Genomic DNA, 25,092 nt, shown 5'->3' with positions numbered 1-25,092 from the left:
AAGTGCAAAAAAATACTATTCAGCTAAAAATACTTTTCTTTCCTAACCCAAAGAAATGTGCATGCTAACAAAAGTAAGTTATAAACAACTCAGTGTAAGATTATTATAATATATAATAATTTTCCAGGCAACAGAACTAGTTTTGGCAGGCTCCTGTTGTGCTCATTTTTTTTATTCATAGCCTTTACCAGAAATCACACTTTATAAATAAAGCATTCAAACATAACTCCAGTTAGTAAATTAGTAACAGCTCACCTTTTTTTCATCACTAAGACAACTCCCAGGAAGATAATGACGAACAGAAGAATTCCAGCAATGACTCCGGCAATTTTTACAGTATGGTCCGACTGCTTGTCAGGTTCAGGATCTGGTTTACGAGTTGCAGCGCCTGCATGGACCAATCATTAAAAAAAGAAAGACAAGACAAAACACGTGAAAAATATAGACTGACATATGCACTTATGTTAGCATGCTGTTGGAAGTGAATTTAGACTACATATGTTTACTTTCATTTGTTTATCTCTAAATTGCCTACCAAACATTTTCACTTGCTTACTTTTTTCAATTGCTCCTACTTTACAACAATCCAGCCATACTAAGCCAAAAAAACACAATGTCTAAAAAAACTTATTTTCTGATTCAAATCCGAACCATTGGCCATAGGTCTGTGGTTTTCTGGATTTTGTCAGCACCTTGGTGTTTGTGTCCAAGTATAAATAAACTATTATTTATAAAAAAAGTATTTTGAAGAATAAGCCAGAGCACAGCTGACAAGGCCACCATCCAACTGGACACTATGAGCCTGATATAATAAAGCTCTCCAAGACTGATGAGGATACACTTTCATCAGTGAAGCTGGATGATCCAGCAAACCTAGAATGGATTTCCTAAAAGTAATTTGCTATTTGTTAGTAAATGTTTTCAATCCTGGACCAGATCCATTCCAGGTTTACTGATAAAATTGTATCTTCTCCAGCCTTGGAGTCATGCCCAATGTGGTAAGCAGACATTCCCATGGACCCCAACACCTGTGAACATCCAACTGGTGCTTCTTGCGGTATTATTTTTTCTATAGGAATTTGCACACTTGATGCTTTTCCAGCTTAAATATGAATTATCTGCACAACTTCTGTTATTTGAGTTTATGTTTTACCTACTAATAATACAGGCATGAAGGCCAAATGCTATAGACAATTGAATTGACTGGACTTTCTATCTCTCTCAAACAACGGGAGTGAAAGATAGCTTCTTAGAGGTAGGTATACAATAGGGTGTTTTGGTTGAAATTTGTTTGCCACAGCTCTCAAGTATCATTTGATTAATATTTTAATATGATTTTTTTTAATTAAAATGTTATCAGATGTTTTTGCAATATATTCAATATATTCTCCTTCTTTTATTAATATTAGGGTTTAAATATTAAAAAAAATGCTGATTACCAGTACTCAAAGATAGCAGATCCATTTATTTTCTTTTTTAGTCAGTTTGCACTTTATTTTACACTCAGTGATTCTGTCGGACACACATTTTGTGTTCCATGGTGATTTTATTAAATGTTAATAATGAGTACCCGAGTATTCCTAATTCTACTTCTGTTCAAATTTGCCGATCATCCCTAGTTTAGCTGCGTTGCACATTTACATTGTTACCCTTGATGTTACAATGATCTTTTTTCAAGTTACGTTTGTAAATAAAAGTGTAAATATATAAAAAGTTAATATCAAGTGATCTAATAGAAAATGTATTGTAGATCAAAGCAGTGAGATGCTCATAAGAAAATGTTTATGCATATTGATCGGAGGTAAAACATATTTTCCTGATGAATGAAAGCCATATACCATTTATCTCCTTTACATGGAATATGTTCCCATATGGATGTCCTTGACTTCACCAGCAATTTTGGTGACAATACTACCTTCAGTGATTTTGCATTAAACTTGATATGTTGGTAGCCTCAGATTAACAGTTTAAATTATCAGTATACACAATGCATTGGTGTAAACTGGGCCTACTGAAAACAATGCATTTCAGATTGATATGGGGCCTGCAAAGCAGGAAACATGGTACGAATTGTGCCTAAACCAAACAACCTGAGCTTTGCCATTAAATCTGCCATTAAACAGACTTATATGTTTGTCAGATAGGCAAAATAGCTTAATAAAAAAAACTTTAGTGTCACATCAAAAATACTTGCTGGTTATTTTTCTCTATAATATTCATGAGAAGGTTGCCTGAAGCAAGAAGAAAATAGTGATGTTTTTAGTTACAACTGAATTGGTACACTAATATAAGTATCCACAAATGATCACTGTTAACTCAGTGCCAAACCTACTTTTGTTAAAGATATGTAAATGAACCTCCACTGTTACCCATATACCTTGCTTTGCACACATGAAAGGATAAACCACTTACACTACCACTGACATCTCAAGAAAAAAACTCACAAAAGGTTGTATTGAGTTCTCAAAAAATATAAACATTGCAGCTCCATGCTAATGAGGACATTCCCACTGAGTGCCTGAATTTAGTCTGCACTATTCTCTATATGAAGCACTGTATCAAGAAGAAATGAAAGTACAGCCACAGACCTCATTAAAGCTGAACCCCATGGAGCAGAAACAGAACATGCTACATTTTTTCAAGTTACAAATACAATTACTATAAGAAAACCATGTTTGTGCCAATATATATATATATATATATATATATATATATATATATATATATATATATAATGAAGAGAAAGCAGAGCAGTACTCTACCATCAATCAGATCTCATTTTTAATATTTGGTTCTCTGGGCTAAGACAAAAGCAAACTCTTTATTGGATTTTGACACTTTTCATCTACCTCTATGTAAAAAAAAACACCTGCAACCTAAAGTTTGAATTGCATATTTAATAAGTCACTTAAATCTGAACACGTTTTATGGCAGTAAAATAAAAGCTCATCTCATGCATGTCATTATATCTCAAGCTTTCTTGTTAGTGACAAATAAACCACATTAACAACATGATGACTGTCCATAGCATTTTCCTGGGTGTGATTTGCTGGACCATTTTCCTTAATTATTTTTCATAAGTAAAGCACTAATTCTATAACATATTAGCAGAAACACCTGGAAAAGTGTGATAAGCTCATTTACCATGCATTTCACCAGCAATTGTTTTCCTGCACAATAGCCTATTTTTGCCTTTGGAAATTTAAATCTAGGTCACATCTGGTAGTCAAAAGACTCCTTCTAAGCAATTTATTCACAAAGTGGGAAACAGCTGAGGATCATACCACTGGCACCCAAATATCTACCCAAATGAGATAATCAATGCCTTGCAGCGGCTAGTGTCTTAGCTTTCCTTAGCTTCCATATTTTGTCCTGTTTACACTGTTCACTGTATAATGTGATGGAATGTCAAATTTGTGTCTGATGGAATATCCATTTTCCCCTCTAAATGAATTTAGGATGAAAAATGTAAGAGGCGCAATGTTCAATTCACCAAAGTCAATCCTTTCCTTTTCAGTATTTTCTTGCCCAGGCTTCCAATTTTTTAATCACAGGGTGACAGCATTCATCATGCGAGGTGTCAGAAAGAAGAAAGATAGTGTTGAAAATTGGAATGCATTTCTAAAAATCCACAAATGACCTTGTTGCATGTTCCCTATAAACATGCCAAATCAATCAGCCAAATCGGCATGAATTTGGAAGATATGGCACAATCCAAACAAGTCAAATATTTGTCTAAAAATATCATACTGAGAACAGGTATAATATAACAGGTATATTGTAAGAAACTGGAAAACAGACAACTTAGACAGCCATTCCAGGAGGGGAGTTACCATCAGTAAACTGCTACAGGTACCAGAAAATCCTGTACTTGCAAAAGTTTTCAGCTATTGCAACTCAGTGCTATTCCTATTGGGAGGAAACAGGTTTTTAACTGCAAAAACTGTCACAGTGCCAAAACCACTTAAATAACCCTAACACTTAACTCTTAACCACTACTTAAACCCTAAAACTTAACATAACTTGTAAAAGTAATCCTTTACTCCATTTTACCTAGTAACCACAAACCTTCACCTAAGTTAGAAATACTCTATCACCTTGCCCATGCTATAATAGCACCCCCCAACACTTCAGCACTACTGGAGACTTCCTCAGTGGCAGTGCTGGTTATCAGCAACCTATTACTAAACATGAACACTGCCACATGTCCAAAAAAGTTTATATTATTATTATTAATATTAATAATAAATAGGATTTATATAACGCCAACATAATATGCAGCGCTGTACAATAAATAGGGGTAGCAAATGACAGATAGTTACAGACAGTGACACATGAAGAGAAGAGGACCCTGCCTCGAGGAGCTTACAATCTAGGAGGTGGGGGAAATCTCACACAAAAGGAGGGGAGATATGGGGTGACAGGAAGTAGTGAGGGTTTTAGGAGACAGATAAAGATGGGTAAGCAGGTCTAAAAAAAAGTGTGTTTTGAGTGCTCTTTTAAATGAGCACAATGTAGGAGCAAGACAAATAGGACGAGGAAGACCATTCCAGGGAGTCAGGGGAGCTCTAGAAAAGTCTTGAGAGCCGTGCATGTGATTAGGTTATGAGTTAGGTAGTCAGTTGTAGGTCTTTGGAGGAGCGAAGAGAGCGGCTGGGGGAGTATTTTTCTACCAGGACAGAAAGGTAGGTTGGACAGGAGCTGTGTAGGGATTTGAAGGCAAAGCACAGGAGCTTGAATTTGATTCTAAGGTGAAAAGGAAGCCAATAAAGAGAACTACAAAGAGATGCAGCGGGAGAGTAGCGGAGGAAAGGATGGATGAGTCTGGCTGCAGCATTCATAATAGATTGTAGAGGAGAGTTGAGTTAGTGGAATACCAGAGAGTATGTTGCAGTAGTCCAGATGAGAGATGATAAAAGCAGGTGAAAGTGACAGGACCTGGAAATATTCTGAATATGGGGGGTAAATGAGAGGGCAAAATCAAAGGTGAAACCAAGACAACGTGCCTGCGGGGAGGGATGAATGACTGTGTTGTTAACCATTAGGAATAAGCCATGGGGAGATTTCAAATTTGAGGGGGGGAAGATGATGAGTTCAGTTTTATCTATATTAAATTTCAGAATTCTGTCAGACATCTATGATGAGATAGCTGACATGCAGCATTAGACCTTGTCCAGAGGGTCTAATGAGAGAGACAAGTCAGGGGTGGACAGATAGATTTGAGTGTCATCAGCATACAGATGGTACTCCAAGCCAAAGGAGGATATGAGACTACCGAGAGAGGAGGTGTACAGAGAAAAGAGAACCGGTCCAAGGACTGACCCTTGGGGAACACCAACAGGGAAGAGAGTGGGTGAGGAGGATCTACCATTGAAAGAAACTTAAAAGGAGTGGTCAGACAGGTAGGAAGTAAACCAAGAGAGAGCAGTGTCACTGATACTAATGGAGCGCAGGATTTGGATTAGAAGAGGATGATCAACAGTGTCAAACGCAGAGGTAGGATCAATGAGAAGGAGGAGGGAAAAGTTGCCTTGAGACTTAGCTCTGTGGATGTCATTGGCCACTTTAGTAAGAGCTGTTTCAGTGGCATGAGCAGGTCGGAAGCCAGACTGGAGAGGGTCAAGGAGAGAGTTGCTGCTCAGGTAATTGGTGAGTCTTTTGAAAACAAGGCGCTCAAGGAGTTTGGAAACAAATGGGAGAAGGGAGATATGAGAGTAGCTAGAAGGTAGGGAGGGGTGTAATGAGGGTTTTTTCAGGATAGGGAGAATAATTGCATGTTTGAAAGCGGAGGGGTATACCAGTAGAGAGGGAAAAATTGAATAGTTGGGTTAGGGGGGGGGGGCCAGGGTAGATTGGGCACAGAGCAGATCAGAGGGAACTGGGTCAAGCGGACAGGTAGTAGATGGAGAGGATAAATGAAGAGAGGAGACTTCGTCTACAGTAACAGGGCTGAGGGAGTTTAGGGATGATTTACAGGTGGAAGGGGTGGATATGGTTGGGCAGAGACATCATGTCTGATTTTGTCAATTTTATTTCTAAAGTGGGTAGCTATGTCTTGGACAGAGAAGGTTGTTGTGGGGGGAACAGGTGTGGGATTTAGGAGGGAGTCAATTGTTGGGAATAGGCTTCGTGGGATGGAAGCTTGAGAAGAAATGACAGCAGAGAAATAATTTTGCTTGGCTATAGTTAGTGCAGGGTTAAAGTCTTGTAGTCTGGCTTTGTAGTCCATGAAGTCAGCAGTGAGGCCAGATTTCCTCCACTGGCGCTCAGCTGCACAAACAGTCTTTTGTAGGTTTTTGATGTCATTGTTGTGCCAGGGTCTGGGGTTGGCAGGGCAGGGTAGTGGAAGGTGGCAGGGGCAACTTTATCCAGATCCAGAGGAAAGAGAGTGGTTGAACTGGGTGGCAGCTTCATCTGTGGAGGTGATTTTGGAGACAGTGGGGGTTAGGGACTCAAGGCAGTTTGGGAAAAGGTTGTGGTCAAGGTTATGAATATCTCTCTGCCATTTGCCAGGTCTGGGATGTGGCAAAGGTGGGCAAGAGTTGTGGTCAGAAAATGGAAATGGTGAGTTGTCAAGGTGGGTGAGGTTGCAGAGTTTGGAAAATATCAGGTCTAAAGTGTGTCCAGCGATATGTGTGGGGCCCTTGATGTTCTGTGTGAGTCTGAAGGAGGAGAAGATAGAGAGCAGTTTGGCTGAGGAATGATGGGTGGGATCATCTATTGCAACATTAAAGTCACCAAGGGTGAGGGTGGGCAGGTCGTGGGATCGAATATGTGGGAGCCAAGAGGCCACGTTGTCCAGAAAATTGTGAGACTGGGAAACGACGGACAGAGCGGACTTCAAAAGAGGTGAAAAATGAGAGAGGGCAGGGTAGGGAGGACTCTATGTGCAGTTAGGTGAGAGAATGAGATCCACACCACCCCCTACTCTGTTGCCAGGTCAAGAGGTATGTGTAAAGTGCAGGCCTCCATAGTAGAGAGTAGCAGCAGAGGCAGAGGCAGAGTCTGAGGAGGAAAGCCAAGTTTCAGTGAGAGCCAGGAAATTTAGAGATGGGTTAGAGTGCAGAAGGTTGTGGATAGAGGTTAGTATATTGCCAACAGATCTGGCATTCCATAGACTGCCAGAGAGAAGGGGTAAGAACTTGTAGGTAGTGGGGATAGTAATGAGATTAGGAGAAGGGTGAATGTTGGTGAGAGGGTAGGGAAGAGAGAAGCTGTGAGGGGGACCAGGGTTGGGTGAGATGTCACCAGCAAGTAGTAAGAGAGTGAAAAGGTGCAGAAGTACAGACAGAGAAAGCAGCAGAGTGAAGGAGCAAACAGAGAAGGTGTTAACAGACTGCCGGAGGGAGGGATAGGGCAAGCAAAGAGAGTGCAGGGTGAGCAATACATAGTAACAGGTAATTGTGAGTCATAACAGTACATAATGCAGTGCAGGAGACTAAAGTCCATGTGAGCAGCTCCTGTAATATGGGTTGTAGTGAAGATTGTCATCTTGTTATGTTCCAGGAGTGGGATAGCAATTATTCTGGGAGAAGCTTGGTGAAAAAACAGTTCAGGGTGGCAGCAGCAGAGGCAGTGTAAGTGTCCAGGTGTTTCGATGATGGTTTAGTCCACAGGCATGAGGTGGGAGTAGCAAAGTGTTATGGTATGTTCAATATAACAAATGGCCAGATTCAAATTTGTGCAATAAGTTATTCTAAAATGCACAGCATACCATAGACAGTCATAGGGAAATTGCACACAGAATGGGGATGGCATTCAGATTGCACAGCATTCCATGAACAATCATAGGGAAATTGCACACGAAATGGGGATGGCAGTCAGATTGCACAGCATACCATGGACAACCATAGGGAAATTGCAAACGGAATAGGGATGGCAGTCAGATTGCACAGCATACCATGGACAACCATAGGGAAATTGCACACGGAATGGGGATGGCAGTCAGATTGCACACCATACCATAGACAACCATGGGGAAATTGCACATAGAATGGAATGGAAAATTATGGTACCACATTTGGTTCCCAGAAATGTTAGTGTTGGTTGTTTTGGAAGAAGTGGTTTAGAAGCACAGGCAAGGTGAGTATCAAGTGGTCGGGAGCAAAGTGGCTGTAACATAACTAACTGAAATTATTCAGTGACACTGGGCCAGAGCCATAAGACCTGGTTATTAGGAATATACCCCTTCAACTCCTCATGTAACACCACAGCTACTTTGAAAACCAGTAGAAATGTTAGGATATTACAATCATAGATGTTCAGGCACTAAAAGAAAATAAAAGAAATGAAAAAGGAACCCATAACTGGATGGCATTTTCGGTTTAGAAGAGATCATAATCCTTCATCGGATGTAAGAAAATCTGCACAAGGCAAGCAAGTAAAAAAACTGTGACCCTATACATTTATCATATGGACAAATATAATATCATATTAAATATTTATTATGAATGTCATTTCATATAAATACTGTAAGCTTCCAAATCTCTAAGTCACTAAGTCAGTCTAGTGTTTTAAATGAAAACTGAAACAAGTGCTATATTCTACCTGTAGGATTCTGGGGAGGCTATTATGCCATGAACAAAATTACGTACACAATAAACTGCTAAAGTATTGAATGTGTATCTAGGTGTCATAGTGACAGGTTTTATATTTTTCCCTCTAACATATAATAAAGCAAAGTCTAGACAAACCCTGACAAAGGTTGTCATAGCAGCAAACTAGTACTATTAGCACATGTGGATTTTACTTCTTTACTATGTTAAACGTCTTTGTGCCATCCAATCATTGCACATTCTCCATTGGTTAAAGACTCAATATTTCCCACAGCTTTGTTTAAATTTTTATTTCAGTAAGCAGGGAGGATAACAACAAACAGTTGGTGCCAAATTTAAGGGTTGTGACAATGAAAGTGAAATGAACCTTGAATTTAGGTTTGTTGTCCACGCACATTATTTTCAATAAGAATAGATAAAGTTAGTACCTGGGAAGATATTGTTTTACTTTATCCACTACAAATTAGTGCTTGCTGTACACTAAAACTTTGTGCAGTTGATATTTTAAGGAATTTACGTATCTCACTTCACAACTATCCAAATGTATGACAGCAAAAAAAAAAAATATATTTTGTTTTAGTTCTTTGCACGATTGGGTATTCCTAGCAAAGTAAACTTTATCCACACGGACTAAGCTAAGTGAAACATCCGTGCTAACATGTTTAATAAATCAACCCCCATTGCTTTACCCCTAAATAATTAGAGTGACATCTGGGGAATAAAGATCCCTAAGTAAGGTTCAGTCAGTCTACATAGATTAAATTTATACTAATTATATTCATTTTGTATTGTAATTAGATGAGATTTTTTAAATTTGTTTAGGGATGCATGAAACTCGGAGGGCAGTGTATTATATTGTAAGTACTGCATACATTTATTTCAAATTTAACATGGATGCTGATTTATTAAGCCAATATAGCAGTTTTCTCCTTTTAAACTGCATACATCCAGCTAATACTCAACATTGTGTGTTATGCACAGGGATTATGGTGATTTGATTCAATAATGGCTGCACCAACATCCTAAAAACATTTATATTAGGGTATTTTGCATATGACCATATCTTCATTTATTCTATAATCATACCTCAATTGTAATCTCCTATATGAGTTTGCAGAGCATAGGAGTAGTATTTACTGATATTATGGGGGACCTGTTAGAGCTCCATTTATAATACCAGGGAATCAGGCATTGTCTCTAACATTCCTTTGTGGGAACCTTCCAAGTGCATGTGTTTCAATAGTAATAGTTGATTCTCGCAAATAAATGTTTGAGAGAATGTTAGATTCCCTGTTTTATAAATAGAGCCCTTATTGTTTATCTTTGTTTTAATTTAGGGAAGAAAAAACAGAGTTCAAACACAACTAGTTAACAACTAGCTTCTCCTTTTAATGTAGTGTGTATAGTTCTCTAAATGGGTCATTTTTTCCATGCATAAAGTTTCTATTCATGTATATGTGTGTACAAATAAACTGAGAATAGAACTTTCCAAGCACGTAGCATACAATAAGTAGTTCAATGTGCTTACAATTCCAATCATAAGTATAAGTAAGTTAGGTTTTGGTCCTAACCCTTTCCTTGACACTAAAGCTACATACACATGTCAAATTTTTCTCGCCTGATAATGGGCTTCGGCTGGATATCGGGCGAGAATCTGGCGTGTGTACAGCCCACTTCGTTCATCGTCCGTGGATCCATCCTGGCGGATCCACAAACGATGAACGACGAGTGATCCTAAGGCAAGGGAAGGGGGAGAGTGCGCAGCAGGGGTGTATGTACAGCACTCGTTCATGCATCGTGCGGTTCTTATCGTTGGAAAGGATCGTGAAAGATCCTTTCCAACGACAAGTATTGCACGTGTGTATGCAGCTTTACAACATGCAAAATGTTTCTGAGGTGGTGTAGGACCAATAAAGATGTAATAAATTACTAACTTTATTGGGTTCAGTTAAACAAAGGAAAATTACACACACACACACACACCAATAGATCCTATGATTATCCTATCCTGTTCAGACTGCTGAATTTTAAGAGATATAAAGTCATATACTTGTATAAAATTAAAACAATGATAAAACAAGCCATATTGTAATATAAGTTTGTGCTGCCTACACAAACTTATATTATAAATTTGTCACATACTTCTATGTGTATTTGGTTTGGTTATCTTTTTTCATAAAACCTAAATTTAAATAAAAATGAAATATTTCACACATTACCATAGAAATACAACAAAGCAAGTTAAACTACTAGAGGAACAAAGATTGTTTACTTAGAAAAGTAAACCATCCTCTTGCAAGGTTTTTTTTCACTTAATATCCTATCGTGTACAAGCAGAAATATTTTTTTTTACATTGCATTTATGTTTTTACATATTTTTATAAAATTAGGCTGATCAGCAAAAATAAACTTTATACTGATCTTCTTCAGCAAGCCATCAACAACCCCCAAATGAAGTTAGGCTATCTTTAAACCTGCAGTAGGAACAGGCTGGCCACTTGGCTGCCTGTACCACAGCACTGGTTACTAAAGAACCAGTATTTGCACATTACACAGTGGGTGACAGTGGCTGTTACTCAACTGCTCACTGCCCCCTCTATTTATTCCCAATGGGCTGTTTCAGGTGAGATGCTACTTATAGCCTTCCAACCAAGGAAACGGCTCAGGGTTGTGAGTTGGAAGTAATCACACTGCAACTTGCACTGACAGCCTGAACATAGTCTAAAAGAGAATGTGGCATATTGCCCATTAGGGACAGGCCATTCGGCTTGCTTCCAAAGACTATACATAAGAACAAACCGAAAGCAGCTAACATTCCTGTTTTTATTGAAACACTAGTGAAACAAAATAATTAAAAAGTGTAAGAAGAAAGCAGTTGTATTGCACACATGGAGTAAATTCTGATTTACCACTTAATGTGATTACCAATGAAGTCAATGAAATCCTGAACAGAAGACATATGTAATCTGCAATGGCTGACCCCTGCTACTATAAATCTTTGTTGCCTGGCTTTTGTGCTGAGCCAATGGTTTCAATACTTTTCTGACACGGAACAAGTATGTATATCAATAATTCTGACAACCATTTGACTTTACTTTTTGTTCCAGGTCAGTGAGTAGATCATATAGAATATTACCTTTGCATAGTAAATGTTCAATTTGCAAAGTAATTGCTTGTAAATAGGGCATTAAACATGTGTTAAATACCCAATTAAGTATCTGTTTTTTTTACTAGCACATGACTGAATATTCAAAATGAACACAGCTTTACCTTATGTACTAAGATTCATGTTGCTAATTGGAAATAATATTTTCATTTATAAAGTCAAGCAAAGTAATTCAAAGTAATGAAGTCAAAGACAGCCAGATAACTCGAATTTTCAGAAATAAGTTAGTGAAAGGTCACTTTAGTGTAAATTACAAAATGGGGCATACTTAAGCAAAAAGTAACCTAAAGTAACCTTTACATTTGGATATATAGAAAACCCCTTTCTAACACAATATATATTGCATGGTGAGCAGCATGGTGGCTCAGCATTTAGCATACTGGCCCTTGCAGCGCTAGGTCCCAGGTTCAAATCTCTGCCAGGACACTATCTGCATGGAGTTTTCCCTGTGTCTGCGTGAATTTCCTCTGTGTACTCCAGTTTCCTCCCACATTCCAAACACATGCAGTTGGGTTAATTGGCTTCTTCCCCAAAATTGACCTTATACTGTAATAAAGACATATGACTATGGTAGGGACATTAGATTGTGAGCCACCTTGAGGGATAGCTAGTGACTTTAACAGCGTTGTGTAATATATGTGTAATATAATTGGCTTTAAAAGGTGGATGAAACATTTTGTCCTGTTTAACATAACAACATATTTTACACAAGCAAAAATACATTTCCTGATCTTGTAACAGAAAGCAATGTGATTTGATATACTGTAATGTCAGATAAGACTTATTACCTCTTTTTACATATAATGTTTATCATTTCGTTGCTTTGACAGTTTCTTCCATAAGACAATACAGTAACAAGGATATGAGCATTCAAGAGTTTCATGATTGTTGATTTTTCTTTCAGCACTAAACATTCAATGGCAAACGCTATCAAGTTGCTGAAATACATTTTAACACATTACAGCAACATATGCATTTTTTTTATATAAATTATATCATAATAATGGAAAACAGACAACACTCAAAGGGCTTTTTTATATTGCCTTTAAATTAGATTATTCCTGAAAATAAATGTCACATATAAAATCGCAGAAAAGACAGAATGAATGGCTTTATATATTAAAAAGTCTTTACATTAGTAAAACTGCTGAAAAAACATTTTTAGTGTATGCTGACTATTGTACATATTACATACTCAATTATATATATATATATTTATATGTTCTCAACTTCTTTATAGAAATGGGTAGACATGAACTGGTGCTATGGCCAGTGCTGGAAAGTGGCATTGGTTCAAAAAGCTATTACCTTTTATAAACTAAGCTTAAAGCAGAGCTATATGTTAAAAATAAAAAAAAATGCAAACAAACCGGTTGCTTATTGTAGAACAGACAGGCAAAGTCCATTCTGCCTTAAAAACACACTTATCTCCCTGTTCACAATCTTTTCTGTAATATAGACTGAGCTGCGCAGCCCTTGCATATTTGGCCAAGAAAAAACGGCCTCCCATTGCTATACCTGGGAGTTACATCAACCCAGCCTTGTCTACAAGAGACGACTGAAAACCCAAACCTGGAAGAGGATCGGGTGAAGGTGCCAGTGCCCAAGAAGTAACAAGAAGACTTAAAAGTTCACCTAAAATAGATATGTTTAGTTTCTGCTCTACAATTCCAGACTACAAATGCAAACTGTCTCTTATCTACTAGTGATCAATAAATGGGTTTTCAAATAAAAGTTTTCAAAAATATCTCCTTCCAGCTTATCATTTAAAATATTCAGTGTGACTACCTTTACAATGAAAGGCAAACACAGATCACTGTATTTTAATTGCAATTGACTAAATAAGGGCGAATGGATAAAGATGGCCTAATTGGGACTTAAAAACATAGTTAGTGTTCCCCTCATAATTATCCCCTCTCCACGTTTTCTAGTGTCTACGTAAGCTCGCATGCATGTATATGATTTGGTCTCACTTTGGGAAAACATTTAAATTATATTTTTTGGCAATAACAAATAGCAATTTTACTGCAGCTGAGTTTTTAGAATTGAAAATAAGTGTATTATTTGTTTCATTTGAAAACAGAGCACATATGTTAGTCAGTTATTCGAAATATTTCTCTATATTGTGGTTTATTGCAACAGCTACAAAATAGTGACACATACACAAATGATTTGTCACTGTCCAAAATGTTGTCTGTTGGAGGCAGATAATTTATGTTTGAAACAATTCATTTTATGCATACTAGGTAAAATTTGCTTAATAGCCAAACTCTCTTACTTCATTTTGTTGCCATAAAAAGTTGATTAAAAGTATAATGATATAAAGATATAAACTATATAGGTACTAAAAATACTATAAAGATAATAAAAATGCAATTTAAAACTATCCAGCGTAGATGCAATTGTGCCTGTAATACTGACATAATTTAAAGGCCATGGAAGAGGAAATAATGCCTTCCAAGAGAAAAGGCCAATATCTACTATAATATTGGTGTAATATTTGTTTCCCTTTATTTTAGTTTCTATCATTTATAATGTTTTTGTGTTGTCTCTACAAATGTATCCACACATTGAAACTAGTACCACAATTGCACAATTTGCAATATGATATAAAAATATTAAATTTACCTGTATATATATGACAATATATGAGTCCAACTAAAGGTACCTGCAGAATTTAAATGCAAGCACCTGATATACTTTGTAGGTCTGGTAATCTCGTGCAGAAAAGGAAAGCAGATGCCCTTTGGTCAGATGACCTTGGGTTGTAAAAAACCTGCTTTTATATTCCCCTTTTGACACATCACTGTTTAAAGCATATGGATTCTCCTTCACCCTTTTCTCTGCATCAACTCAAAAACAATACTTGAATCGGACTAGAGATATCTGTAAAGATGAAATGAAAGACACCTGAAGTATTTTTAAGAAAAGGTTATCTCACGGCAATGGGACAGATAGATGCTCCCTGACCAGCCTATCTTCAGAAAATAAAAAACATTTTTGAGTTGCAATTTCTTCCCCAATACACCAATATCAACAGCATCTGGGTCCTGGTACACACTTCTCAGCACATGAACACAAATGTTTGTCTGAAAGAATAATTTGTACTTAAAAAAGGCCATTGTGGGGATTGGATCATGCCCCCATATTTGACTGCCCTTCTTAAATCTTTGCCTAACATGGAGAAGATTAATGGTCAGAGATCTGTCCATTGTTGGCAAAACCAATTCATCAAAAATGTTTACATTTTGCTTTTGCATGTGCATAGTCAAGAAATGGTCTCTACTTCTTTAGGAAAGGGAATGAAAAACAAGTAACTAGTCAATTAACATTATCATCTAGGGCATAACTCTTTACCTTGTGAAAATAGAGAAATAGAATGGACACAGCACTCATAAACTGTAAACTATGCATATGTCCTGCCTACAAATGGCCACATTTCAGCTTTCTTACTCTTGATATCTAAAAGTAATCAAAACACCCCAAATGTTTATTGTAACCATTAAAAAATAGGACTTAAATTTAAATTCTTTGTTAATGTGACCTTGCTTAGTTATCTATAGACATGTGATGAAAAATAATTGTTGTAAAGACAAACTCATTATAGCAAAGATACAAAACCCAAGCAATGGTCTGAGTCAGACATCAGCCACAAAAGCTATTATTATTATTATTATTATTATTATTTTGTAAGTGCTATGAAAATCAAGTTAATAACAGTTAAATTCACTTCCAGCACCATATGACCTGTAGCAAATTTAATAGTTGCTAAGATTAATGTTTTCTTTCTTAGGTATACTTTATGCACTTAAATTGCATTATTTATTGTATTAATGGAATATATATTTAATATAATAAGTATTGGAAAAAGTAAATACAGTGTTTCTTTAGGCTATATGGTATATTAATTGTTAACATACACACACAGAAATATATATAAATATATATATATTTCTTTTTAAGCTGAATTCCTTTCTTCAAAAATCCTTGTGTTGCACCTAAAAGCTTGTGGGTTACTGGTTTGAAAGTATATTAATAACCAGATCTCGCTTTTTATTTTTGGATATAGTATAAAAGGGCTAAAAAGCGTGCCAGTTTTTTTTTCTTTTTTTTTGCTGTGATTGTATGCTGAGGAAATTCACCTTATTATCCCATTCTTATTGGGAGAGAAAGTGATCGGATTTCAAAATTATTATGGTTCTCCCTAGTGGAGGCAAATCTTCCAGAGGAGACAACCATGTAAGAGATTTCAGTCATTCACTTTGTTTCTTTTTTCTGTTCACATCTTTTTGTGTCTGCAGGAAAATAAGTGAAAGGTAACCTCACCTCCAATGACCTACTAATGACTTCCTCCCTCTCAATCTTTTCCCATGCATGAATCCAAGATCTCTCTAGAGCTGCCCCAACTCTTTGGAACTCCCTCCCTCGTCCCATTAGGCTTGTTACTACTCAGCATATTTAATCCGAACCTTAAAACTCGTCCTTTCACACATGCATACTAATCATCATGTGTTTCTTAACCCTACTCCTTCCTATTGTTTATTGCTTTCCCCCACCTCTTAAAGGGCAGAATCCTCTTCTCCGCCTGTGTCACTGCTTGCCTTCGTCAAGTATACAGATTTGTCATCTGCAACCCCTAGTTATTTTACAGGGCTACACAATATGTAGGTGCGTTAAAAATAAAGGTTTTTAATAATCATTAGAATATCTCCAATGAGACAAAAACAGAAATAAGTACCCAATTTTAATAATTATTTTATAGATCTAAAAACAACCTTTTGCCTATATACAATAAGGAAGGGTATATAAGTATAGAAAATCACATTCTGGTTTCAGATAGAATAGAAAATGTTTTTGACATGGACAGGACAGCAAAGGTGACAAAGAATATTATTGAAGGACATATTTAATTTAAAAGTCTTTATTTTGAGTCAAACTATGTATTAAGGGAATTTATTGCACATTTGTGGGTAAATAGTTTTTTACATAATAGGAAGATTTTACTACCATGTATTAAGAGGACAGAAATCATAGCATGGGTTGTTACTAAGTATCACTGCCACCTTACATGCACAGTGGCAATAGTGTTATGATTTTTTAGAACATCCTGGTTTTGGCAGGATATTACTTTTTTAAAGCTCTCAAAAGGATAAGGCCTGCCAGCCTGGGCAAGGTTTAGGTCATATATAATTGTGCTTGGGCCAAGTGGGTTTAAAGATGCTCTTAAAATCAATGATATTATGCTGAGAGCTGCAACCTAAAGTTATAACACATTTTTTAAATGCCTTAAAATAACAATTTTAGAAGCGTAAAAACAACGCACAGAGTAAGTACACACATAATGACTGCATGCAGTGAAAATGCTGATATTTATGATAAACATAAATAGAATGGACAAGCATCTGTAAAAAGGCATGAGCAAGTGCAAAGCTTAAACAAACTAAAAAAAATAACAAATGTAAGAAAAAAAATTAGTAGATGAAAAATGTTGATGGCAGGAGGCAGAAGGAAATGCACGATGAGTTGTGTGTATTTGAATGTCTGACCTGTTAGTTGGTCGTCGCCTGCAGCAGGGGCGATGCGAATGTATGGTGTTGTAAGCTGAGTCACGATTATCGCAGCTAAGGCAAAGGAAGATTTCCGGGTCAGCATGCATGAGGAGGAGAAGAAAAGCCAGACTGAAGCAAGGCTGACAAGAATACTGTCAATGTTTTACCATGTCAAACACTGCAACATCATTCTGCCATAACACCTCCCATCCATATTTCACATTGTATAACTGACAGTAGAAAGAATGAGGGAAAGTAAAGGAAGAGACCAGACTATGAAAATAAGCCAGACACTCTTTAGTTAGCTATTATGATTGATGGCAGTGTTGTAGATAGACCGTAAAGAAGCGTACACAAAACAGTTTTTGTTTAGACATTGGTACTTTTTTGGGAATTAAAACATTAAAATTCCTAATTTCTGATTTATTTAAAGCCCAACTAAAATCTAATATTTTTGCGTTACCTTGTACTGCTTAACCTCACGTACTAAGCTTGCTAAGTGAACAGTATATTTTCTAGTGAATTACCCCTGTTGATATATACTACCTGTAATAAAGGTCATATCACTTAAAGGCTGACTGTTAGAATAAAGATTAAGGTATGCTCAAATATTCATTTTCACATTCTACATTTTTAACAATTTTGATGAATTTTTAAATCCCACAACTAAAATAGACTCAAGGGTCTCTGAGTCCAACAACACCAATGATTTATGTCCCAGTAACCTGTAGTTGGTCTTAAAACTGAAAAGGAGCTAATAATCAGAATTATTACATTACCTAGTTATAACTTAACAGTACATTTTATGCTTAAACAATTTTGGCTGTTTTATGTGCCAGTAATCCATCTTTCCTCCTGACTTGATCTATTACTAACCAGTCTGGCTGGTGCCTGTAAACCTGTAATACTGACACTTTGATACATCAGGTACTCACTAGGTGTGATAAAGCAGGCAAACCACCTCCCTGGATTATAACCAAATAGGGAAAAAGGGGATTCTAGATCACCAGACTACTGACAAAGATAAGTTGATATCCCTGGTTCAAAAAAAGATTGTCTTGCATGACAAACCGAAGTTCTGAGCAGACTTTGATCTCTCTATAGATCTTAAAGATTAGTTTCAACTTTGGCTTGACTATGTCTGACACATATACGGCAAGGTCAATGAGGAATGAGAGTGACTACACAAAATGTAAAATAATAAGGATGCATGGGTTTATTTTATTAAAGCAATTACATTACATGTTACAATTAATAGAAAGTTGTCCTGGTAAGACTAGGGCCAATTACCTTTTTGTCATTTGATTATAAGGTTTGAGTTCAGTTGACACAGACCTGATGGTTGACCATCATGATGTATCTCTTGTGTTCACTGAAAAATTGACTAGTATATTTGATATCTATGTTGAGGACATCATTAAGGAGATTTTCTCCCCAATTTTTAATAGCTAACAATGTGCTATGAGAACCTTCCCCCCTCTGGCAGTGTCTAATTACAGAAGTTGTTGCCAAAACTCCACGGCTTCCCTCTTTGCCAACCTAAAAACCCTTTCATGTAGAACGTTTGGCGAAACAAAGGAGAATATTAGAGAGGTTAATTTAAGTGACAGCTCTGTGCCTGCTGTGGCTGTTGATATCACATTTAAAATGGTGACACCCAGCAACAGTTTTAAGGTTTTTTAAATGTTTACACAGGGAAGCTTTTATAGGTAAATAACATTTACAACAACCTGAGCTATGTTAAATGAATAAACAAACCTATGGGAAGATTGTTGTTGAAATATATGGTCTGGTGACAGGGCCTCTTTAAAACAAAAATATTTTTTGTACTACAAAGTAACCATGTGCAATTTGTTGATGGTATCATTCAAACTGCAAACTCCCTTTTTTTCTGTATGTAGAAGGATTAAAAAAAACACAAAAGGTCAAATGAAACAGCTGGAAAAAGATGTGAGATGTGATACACAAGAAAATTAAGGACATACTTTTTCTGAAGGATTTCTCATTTACATAGAACAGCCTGAGTGCTATTAGAATTGTGGCAACAAGCGAGAGAAATAGATCATCTACCATCTGCAGACAATTAAACTCAAAACTGCTGCTGCATAATATTTTGAAATATCCCTCTGCAATGTTCAAATAGAGTGATGCTACTGGATGCTTCATAGCTGGTTACGTGCTTTAAATATCTTAACAGAATCACATTCCTTGTTGGAATAAATCTATCTCCACCACTGTGAAGGTGCAAAGACAGTCACATAGTCAGACATGGAAAATGCTTTGGACACATCTGCACAGACCATTACATGTAAAAAGAAGGTTAAATGTGTTTTTCTCTGATCACAGTACAATAATTCTGATATACTCAAGTAGGTCCAAAACATTGGTGAAACACATAACAGTTCCTTCCATATATGTTTTAGTAAATGATGACTGCTATGTGTGTACTAGTATTTAAATTCTAAGGCCTACCCAGCATTCCAACATACTTCTATAGAGATGGACCAATCATTCATAAACGACAGCTCAGGCTTACCACCAGTTATTGCCTAGGCTAAGATAATTAAGCTAACTTTAGAGCAATATTTAAAGAAACATTCACCTATATACATTTCTTCATCTTAAACAGGCCACATCCCTAACATTCATAGGAGAAGATATGCGATGAAAGACATCAATTTTAAGTGGGACTTTTAAAGCCAGTACTATTAATATGTTACAAAAATAACAAAATTTTATTAATAATAAACATTAAAAACAAACATTATTTCAAATACATAAAACATAAAATCTGGGGTTTATATAATGACCTCTCCTTACAGAATACCGCCAAAGGGTTTAAATTCCTAATTACTTCTCGACGCGTTTCGCAGTAAAAATCAGCTTCTTCAGGAGGAAGGAGAGAAGTCTGATGTTTGTACTTCCAGCAGCCCTCTTATTTAAAATTGTTGCAAGGAGGGAGGTGGTTATGGCGGCAATGGTATATTCAAATCCTGTTTAGCTAATTAATGAGTAATCTCTTTCAATTTTCAATATTAATCACAATGATTAGTTTTATGTCCTTCAGTCCTCAAACAGATACAAGATCATACAGCCCAACAGCACAACCATGTTCCTATTCCATCGACTTACTGCAAGTACCAGTGATGGTACTGGCTTTAAAAGTCCCGCTAAAAATTGATGTCTTTCATCGCATATCTTTTCCTAACTTTAGAGCAAGATTACACAGTGGACCTGATATATTAAAGCTCTCCAAGTCTAGAGAAGATAGACTATCATGGGAGAACCTGAGCAATCCAGCAAACCTGGAATGGATTTCTTACAAATTATATCCTATTAGTAGGCAAATGTTATTAACATGCACCAGATCTGTTTTAGGTTTGCTGAATCAGTCTTGGAAAACAATAATAAAAAATCAGGCCCAATACATATTTATTAAGGTAACACACCTAAATTGTTACTGGCAGAAAAAACTTATGAGGACCTTGAGTCCAGGACCTACAAGGTTATAAGATCATGAATGACTACAAAAACATCTGCCACACATGTGCTTCAAATGCTGGATAAAAAGCTTTTATTTTATCAAGAAATGGTTTTCTGATATTTATGAACACTGTTCGTACATTATAAACCTAACTTGCAGCATGTAAAATTAATTCAATTTAAATGTGTTTATTCTCAAAAGCTTCCCCTAGAGGATTCTAGTAACAAAAAGTGTCTGTTCCTCAAAAGCAAGCTGGTATTAACAGCAGCTAAATGGCTTCAGGTTACTGAAATAGAATTATAAATTTTACAGTTTAAATGCTAATAATGGTAATGTCATAATGTGTTGACAGGAATTAGTGGCAGCGGAGTTTTCCCACAGTAAATGAATGATCTAGACTGTGTGCAAACACACACATTACTCAAGATCAATGTGTCCTGTTGTATTTGTCCTGTACCCTCACCAGTGCAAATCTATAACAAATCAGATACATAACACTTTCAAGAAATCTTTTTATTGACTCTTATGGATTTTTTCTCTCAATTAAAATGGACTTTTGGTCAAAATGATGTACCTATGTTTGTAGTAAAGATTTAAAACATGGCTCACTTTAGGAATGTAGATTTGGTATAGAAACTTTTTTGTATTTTTCCAGTGTAAAGTGGCAATCATCAATGGATAATCAGCAAAAAGGCATTTTTGTGTTTTGACTAATTCAAGGATATAGATACATACATAGAACAGGTATATTAGGTTATTTTTAAGTGTTCAACATGGAATACAGTTTAGGCCTAAAATTTAGATGAACCATGCCCTGAATTTGCTGATTTTTTTTTCAATAACGTTTACACTTTTATCTTATTCTGGCCATGTAGTGGTAGAGCTAGTCCACATACATCCCCACCATCTTAGCCAAGAGTGACTAGTAGCCAGTCTCTGACACTCTAGTAATATGGCCATATGTCCCATTACCATTTTATACCTGAAGATTTTACTGACTGTACAGTATATCAACAACAATATATTTACGGAAGCAAGAAGAAATTATATATCAACTACTTATGGTTCATCAAAGTCTTTATATATTGCATAGCTAAAAAGCTATGAATAAAATATGTATGCCTATGAAGTGATCTGACCATCTGCTAGTTTATTCCTATTGCTCATTTTGCTATCTTGAATACACTTTATGTGACTCTTTTTCTCAGACTGACAAATGTTAAAGTGGATTGAAGCAAGGGCCCTACTAAGATGTACTACTGTATCAAAACATACCTAAAAGATGGATATATTTTACAATTTGGTTCAAGGTATTTCCCTTCATTACATGGAAAAACAGCCTGTATATTATAAGTTTACAGTTTTTGCTAAACTCAAAGACAATTCAGTATAAAATATTGCAAACAATATCTAGAAAATGAGTCTGCAGCAAAGCACAGAAGCAGGCATTGTTAGGACAGCAGTCCCAGGATTTGTACTATTTTTTTTACAAAATACAATGTTATGAGAGTTTGCCTTTCTTAGTCTCTGCAATCAGTAAATCCTTAACTATGAGAGGTCGCTATTGCAATGAAAATATACAGCACATCAACTACCGTAATTGATTTCAAATGGCATTTCAAAATGTAGTTGATGCAACTCCTCAGTGGCTTACTTATTTGACCTATTCTGGAAATGTTCCCTTCTCTGTCCATTCTGGTCACAGGTTTAGGAGGTACGTTTTCCAAACTACCCAATACCTTCTCATGATGCCTATCCAATAAATGCTCACACTGGCTTGTTGCCTAAAATCTCTTAACTAGAAAAGAAAATCACCATATAAATGTCACTTTCTCAACTAAATAGGGGTCAATAGACCTTCTCTCAGCTAAAATCCATGACACTATAAATTTTCCAAAGTACTGGAACCCTACATACATACTAACCATTGATACTCTCTGATAACATGGGTTATCCCATATCATGAAAATTCCTGGACCTGTAACCAAAATGACTATGTTTCCTCAAACCCTTCCTTACTTCTCTTCTCCCCTTTAACCATGCCTACCTTTTCCGCAACATACAATTTTGACTATATAATTTACTAACACACTATCTTCTGGTATTTATACCTTCACAAAACATGTGAATTAGGTTCTCTCATTATAATTCACTTTAGTAAACTGCATATTTTATAATAATAATATTAATATTAATAAAAAATCTTTACATATAAATGAATAATCAGATAAAGCAACAAAAAGGACACTATAAAATGTAAATGTAAAAGAACAAAATAATAACAATACTAGTCCACAAGTAAAAAAAGATAAAAACAATATTTTCTAAAAAAAATATAAAATAAAAAAAATGACAATTGTTGGTATGTTGTGCTTATGCAAACTAAACAGCATTCATTTTAACTTTGATAAAAATAATTCTGGGGAGCTTTTCTGATAGGATTTTGATGTTGTGTCCTATTACACTGTCAGAATATTTCTGCTAAATTATTTACATTGCTGTCAAAATCTGACAAAAATTAAACTGTTATGTAAGGGTATATTTTTTTAAACTTTATCCTAAAGTAGGTGAAACTTAGACCATATTTTAAACTTTATTAGCTCCATATATTCTCAACGTGAAGAATAATTTCTTAAGTTTGTTCTGATGAACATTGTCATTAGGAGAGAAAGCAAAAGCCTGATTTATTAAAGCTCTTCAATGCTAGAGAAGATAAACTTTCATCAGTAAAGCTGGGTGATCCAGCAAACCTGGAATCGATCTAGTTGAGGATAAAAAAACATTTGCTAGCAAATGACTTTAAAAAAACAATTTCAGGCTTTCTGGATCACCCAGCTTCACTGATGAAAGTGTATCTTCTCCAGCCTTGGAGAGCTTTAATAAATCAGGCCATCTAAATTGGAACCAAGGCAAAATCCTCCAGTAGTGACACCTGTTCCCGGAACAGTTCTCTGGGATGAAAATTTTATTTTCTATGGAAAGATTTCCACTCATTCCCTATCTGGAGAGACAAAAACATCACATTTTCAAAGGTTTCAACCTTTTCTTCATCTATACAAAACAAAACAGAAATCATTAAAAAAATAAATGACTGAATGTATCATTTTTGCTTTTTTTCTACTGCAGTCAGAAAAAAAATAGTCAGAGGCTAGTAATGGAATATTACTTTGTGCTTTTTTCTGGGCAAGATATATCTGTTGGATTTATCTGTAAAATGTAGTAAAGTCTGCTTAGTTTACACTACTGTCCCATCCTAAATATAAAAAAAATATTAAAAATAAACTGGCTCAGTCCTTCATATGGGATAATACTCACAAATTAGTATTAAACAATGTCAGAGCGTCATACAAATAAAAGATAAAATCCAATTGACGGCTCAGTATTTTAGCACATTGATGTTCCTCTATCATCATGCTAACTAACAAAGCCAAATGGTAAATGAATTTTTGTGTGGTCAGATTGAAATGAATACAGAAAAAAAAACATTGTACTATGAAAATCCCCAATGGTAGCTTCATTTCCACATTTTAATCAACAAGGCTCAAAATCCATGAAGTTTATCTGATATGACATTTACATCCGCCACTGGCTGATACAAGTGTTTTCACACCCTGGTTACTTTTCACTTTACTTGTTAAACAGCAAAAAGCAACAAAGCATACCTATAATTTGTACAAACTATCATACAGCAGCATTTTATAAATGCCCTGTCAAGCTTTTCCTCTTGGGATCTAAGTTGCCTCGGGACTACAAATTAGTTTTACGTCTGTGTGGCTTCTGTGCTCTGTATTTGTTTTGAATGCTTCTTGCACTGGAAGCCCAACTTCTGAACAATTACATTATGTTGGGGAAATCAATGTTTTAAAGTATTTTAATGTATATATTGTTTCTTTTTAAACAAGACTGTCTCTATAACACCTGCTTGTGTACTGTATAGATATATGATGTCTAATGTTTTCTCCAGACTGTGAATGGACTGGAAAACTAATTAGTTATCTCTGGAGTAAAAATAAAGGAAGAATAATATTGTCATAAGGATTATTTTTCTAATAAGCATATGCAAATGTAAACATGAAACATGTTATTATGTTGTTATGGGAGGACGCTAATGCTTTCCTTGTTCTAATTTTCATAAATGCTTTCAAATATCAAACTGACAAAATGCTGCTGGAGTGTGTTGCATATGTGATAAACCAGATTACGGGACCAAGTTTTGTGTCTTCAAATGTAAACTGTATACCTGGTGTTATAGTGAAAAAGGTAGGATGGTAACATATATAGGTTAACAAAAATCAACATTCCTTCTTTGGGAGGATTAAGTAATGTACAGTTTTGAAT

General features: G+C 35.9%; 1 protein-coding gene across 10 annotated transcripts in view; it reads right to left on the bottom strand.

Annotated features, from left to right (window-relative positions):
* Positions 1-25,092, bottom strand: part of PTPRM (protein tyrosine phosphatase receptor type M) — a 416,833-nt gene that overhangs the window by 133,601 nt on the left and 258,140 nt on the right. For 7 of the 10 annotated variants that reach the window (XM_072411414.1, XM_072411419.1, XM_072411415.1 and 4 more), the window contains exons 14-15: positions 17,268-17,342; positions 256-388 (exon numbers count right to left, since the gene is read on the bottom strand). In XM_072411414.1, the coding sequence (XP_072267515.1) occupies positions 256-388; positions 17,268-17,342 (208 nt within the window). The remainder of the gene's footprint in view (positions 1-255; positions 389-17,267; positions 17,343-25,092) is intronic. The other 3 variants (XM_072411418.1, XM_072411420.1, XM_072411424.1) reach the window with 1 other exon arrangement.

Source organism: Pyxicephalus adspersus, chromosome 5 (genome assembly GCF_032062135.1).
Source record: "Pyxicephalus adspersus chromosome 5, UCB_Pads_2.0, whole genome shotgun sequence".
In the NCBI taxonomy this organism is placed as follows: Eukaryota; Metazoa; Chordata; class Amphibia; order Anura; family Pyxicephalidae; genus Pyxicephalus; species Pyxicephalus adspersus.
Note: the sequence above shows the minus strand (reverse complement) of the source record. Positions and strands in the feature narration are given on the sequence as shown.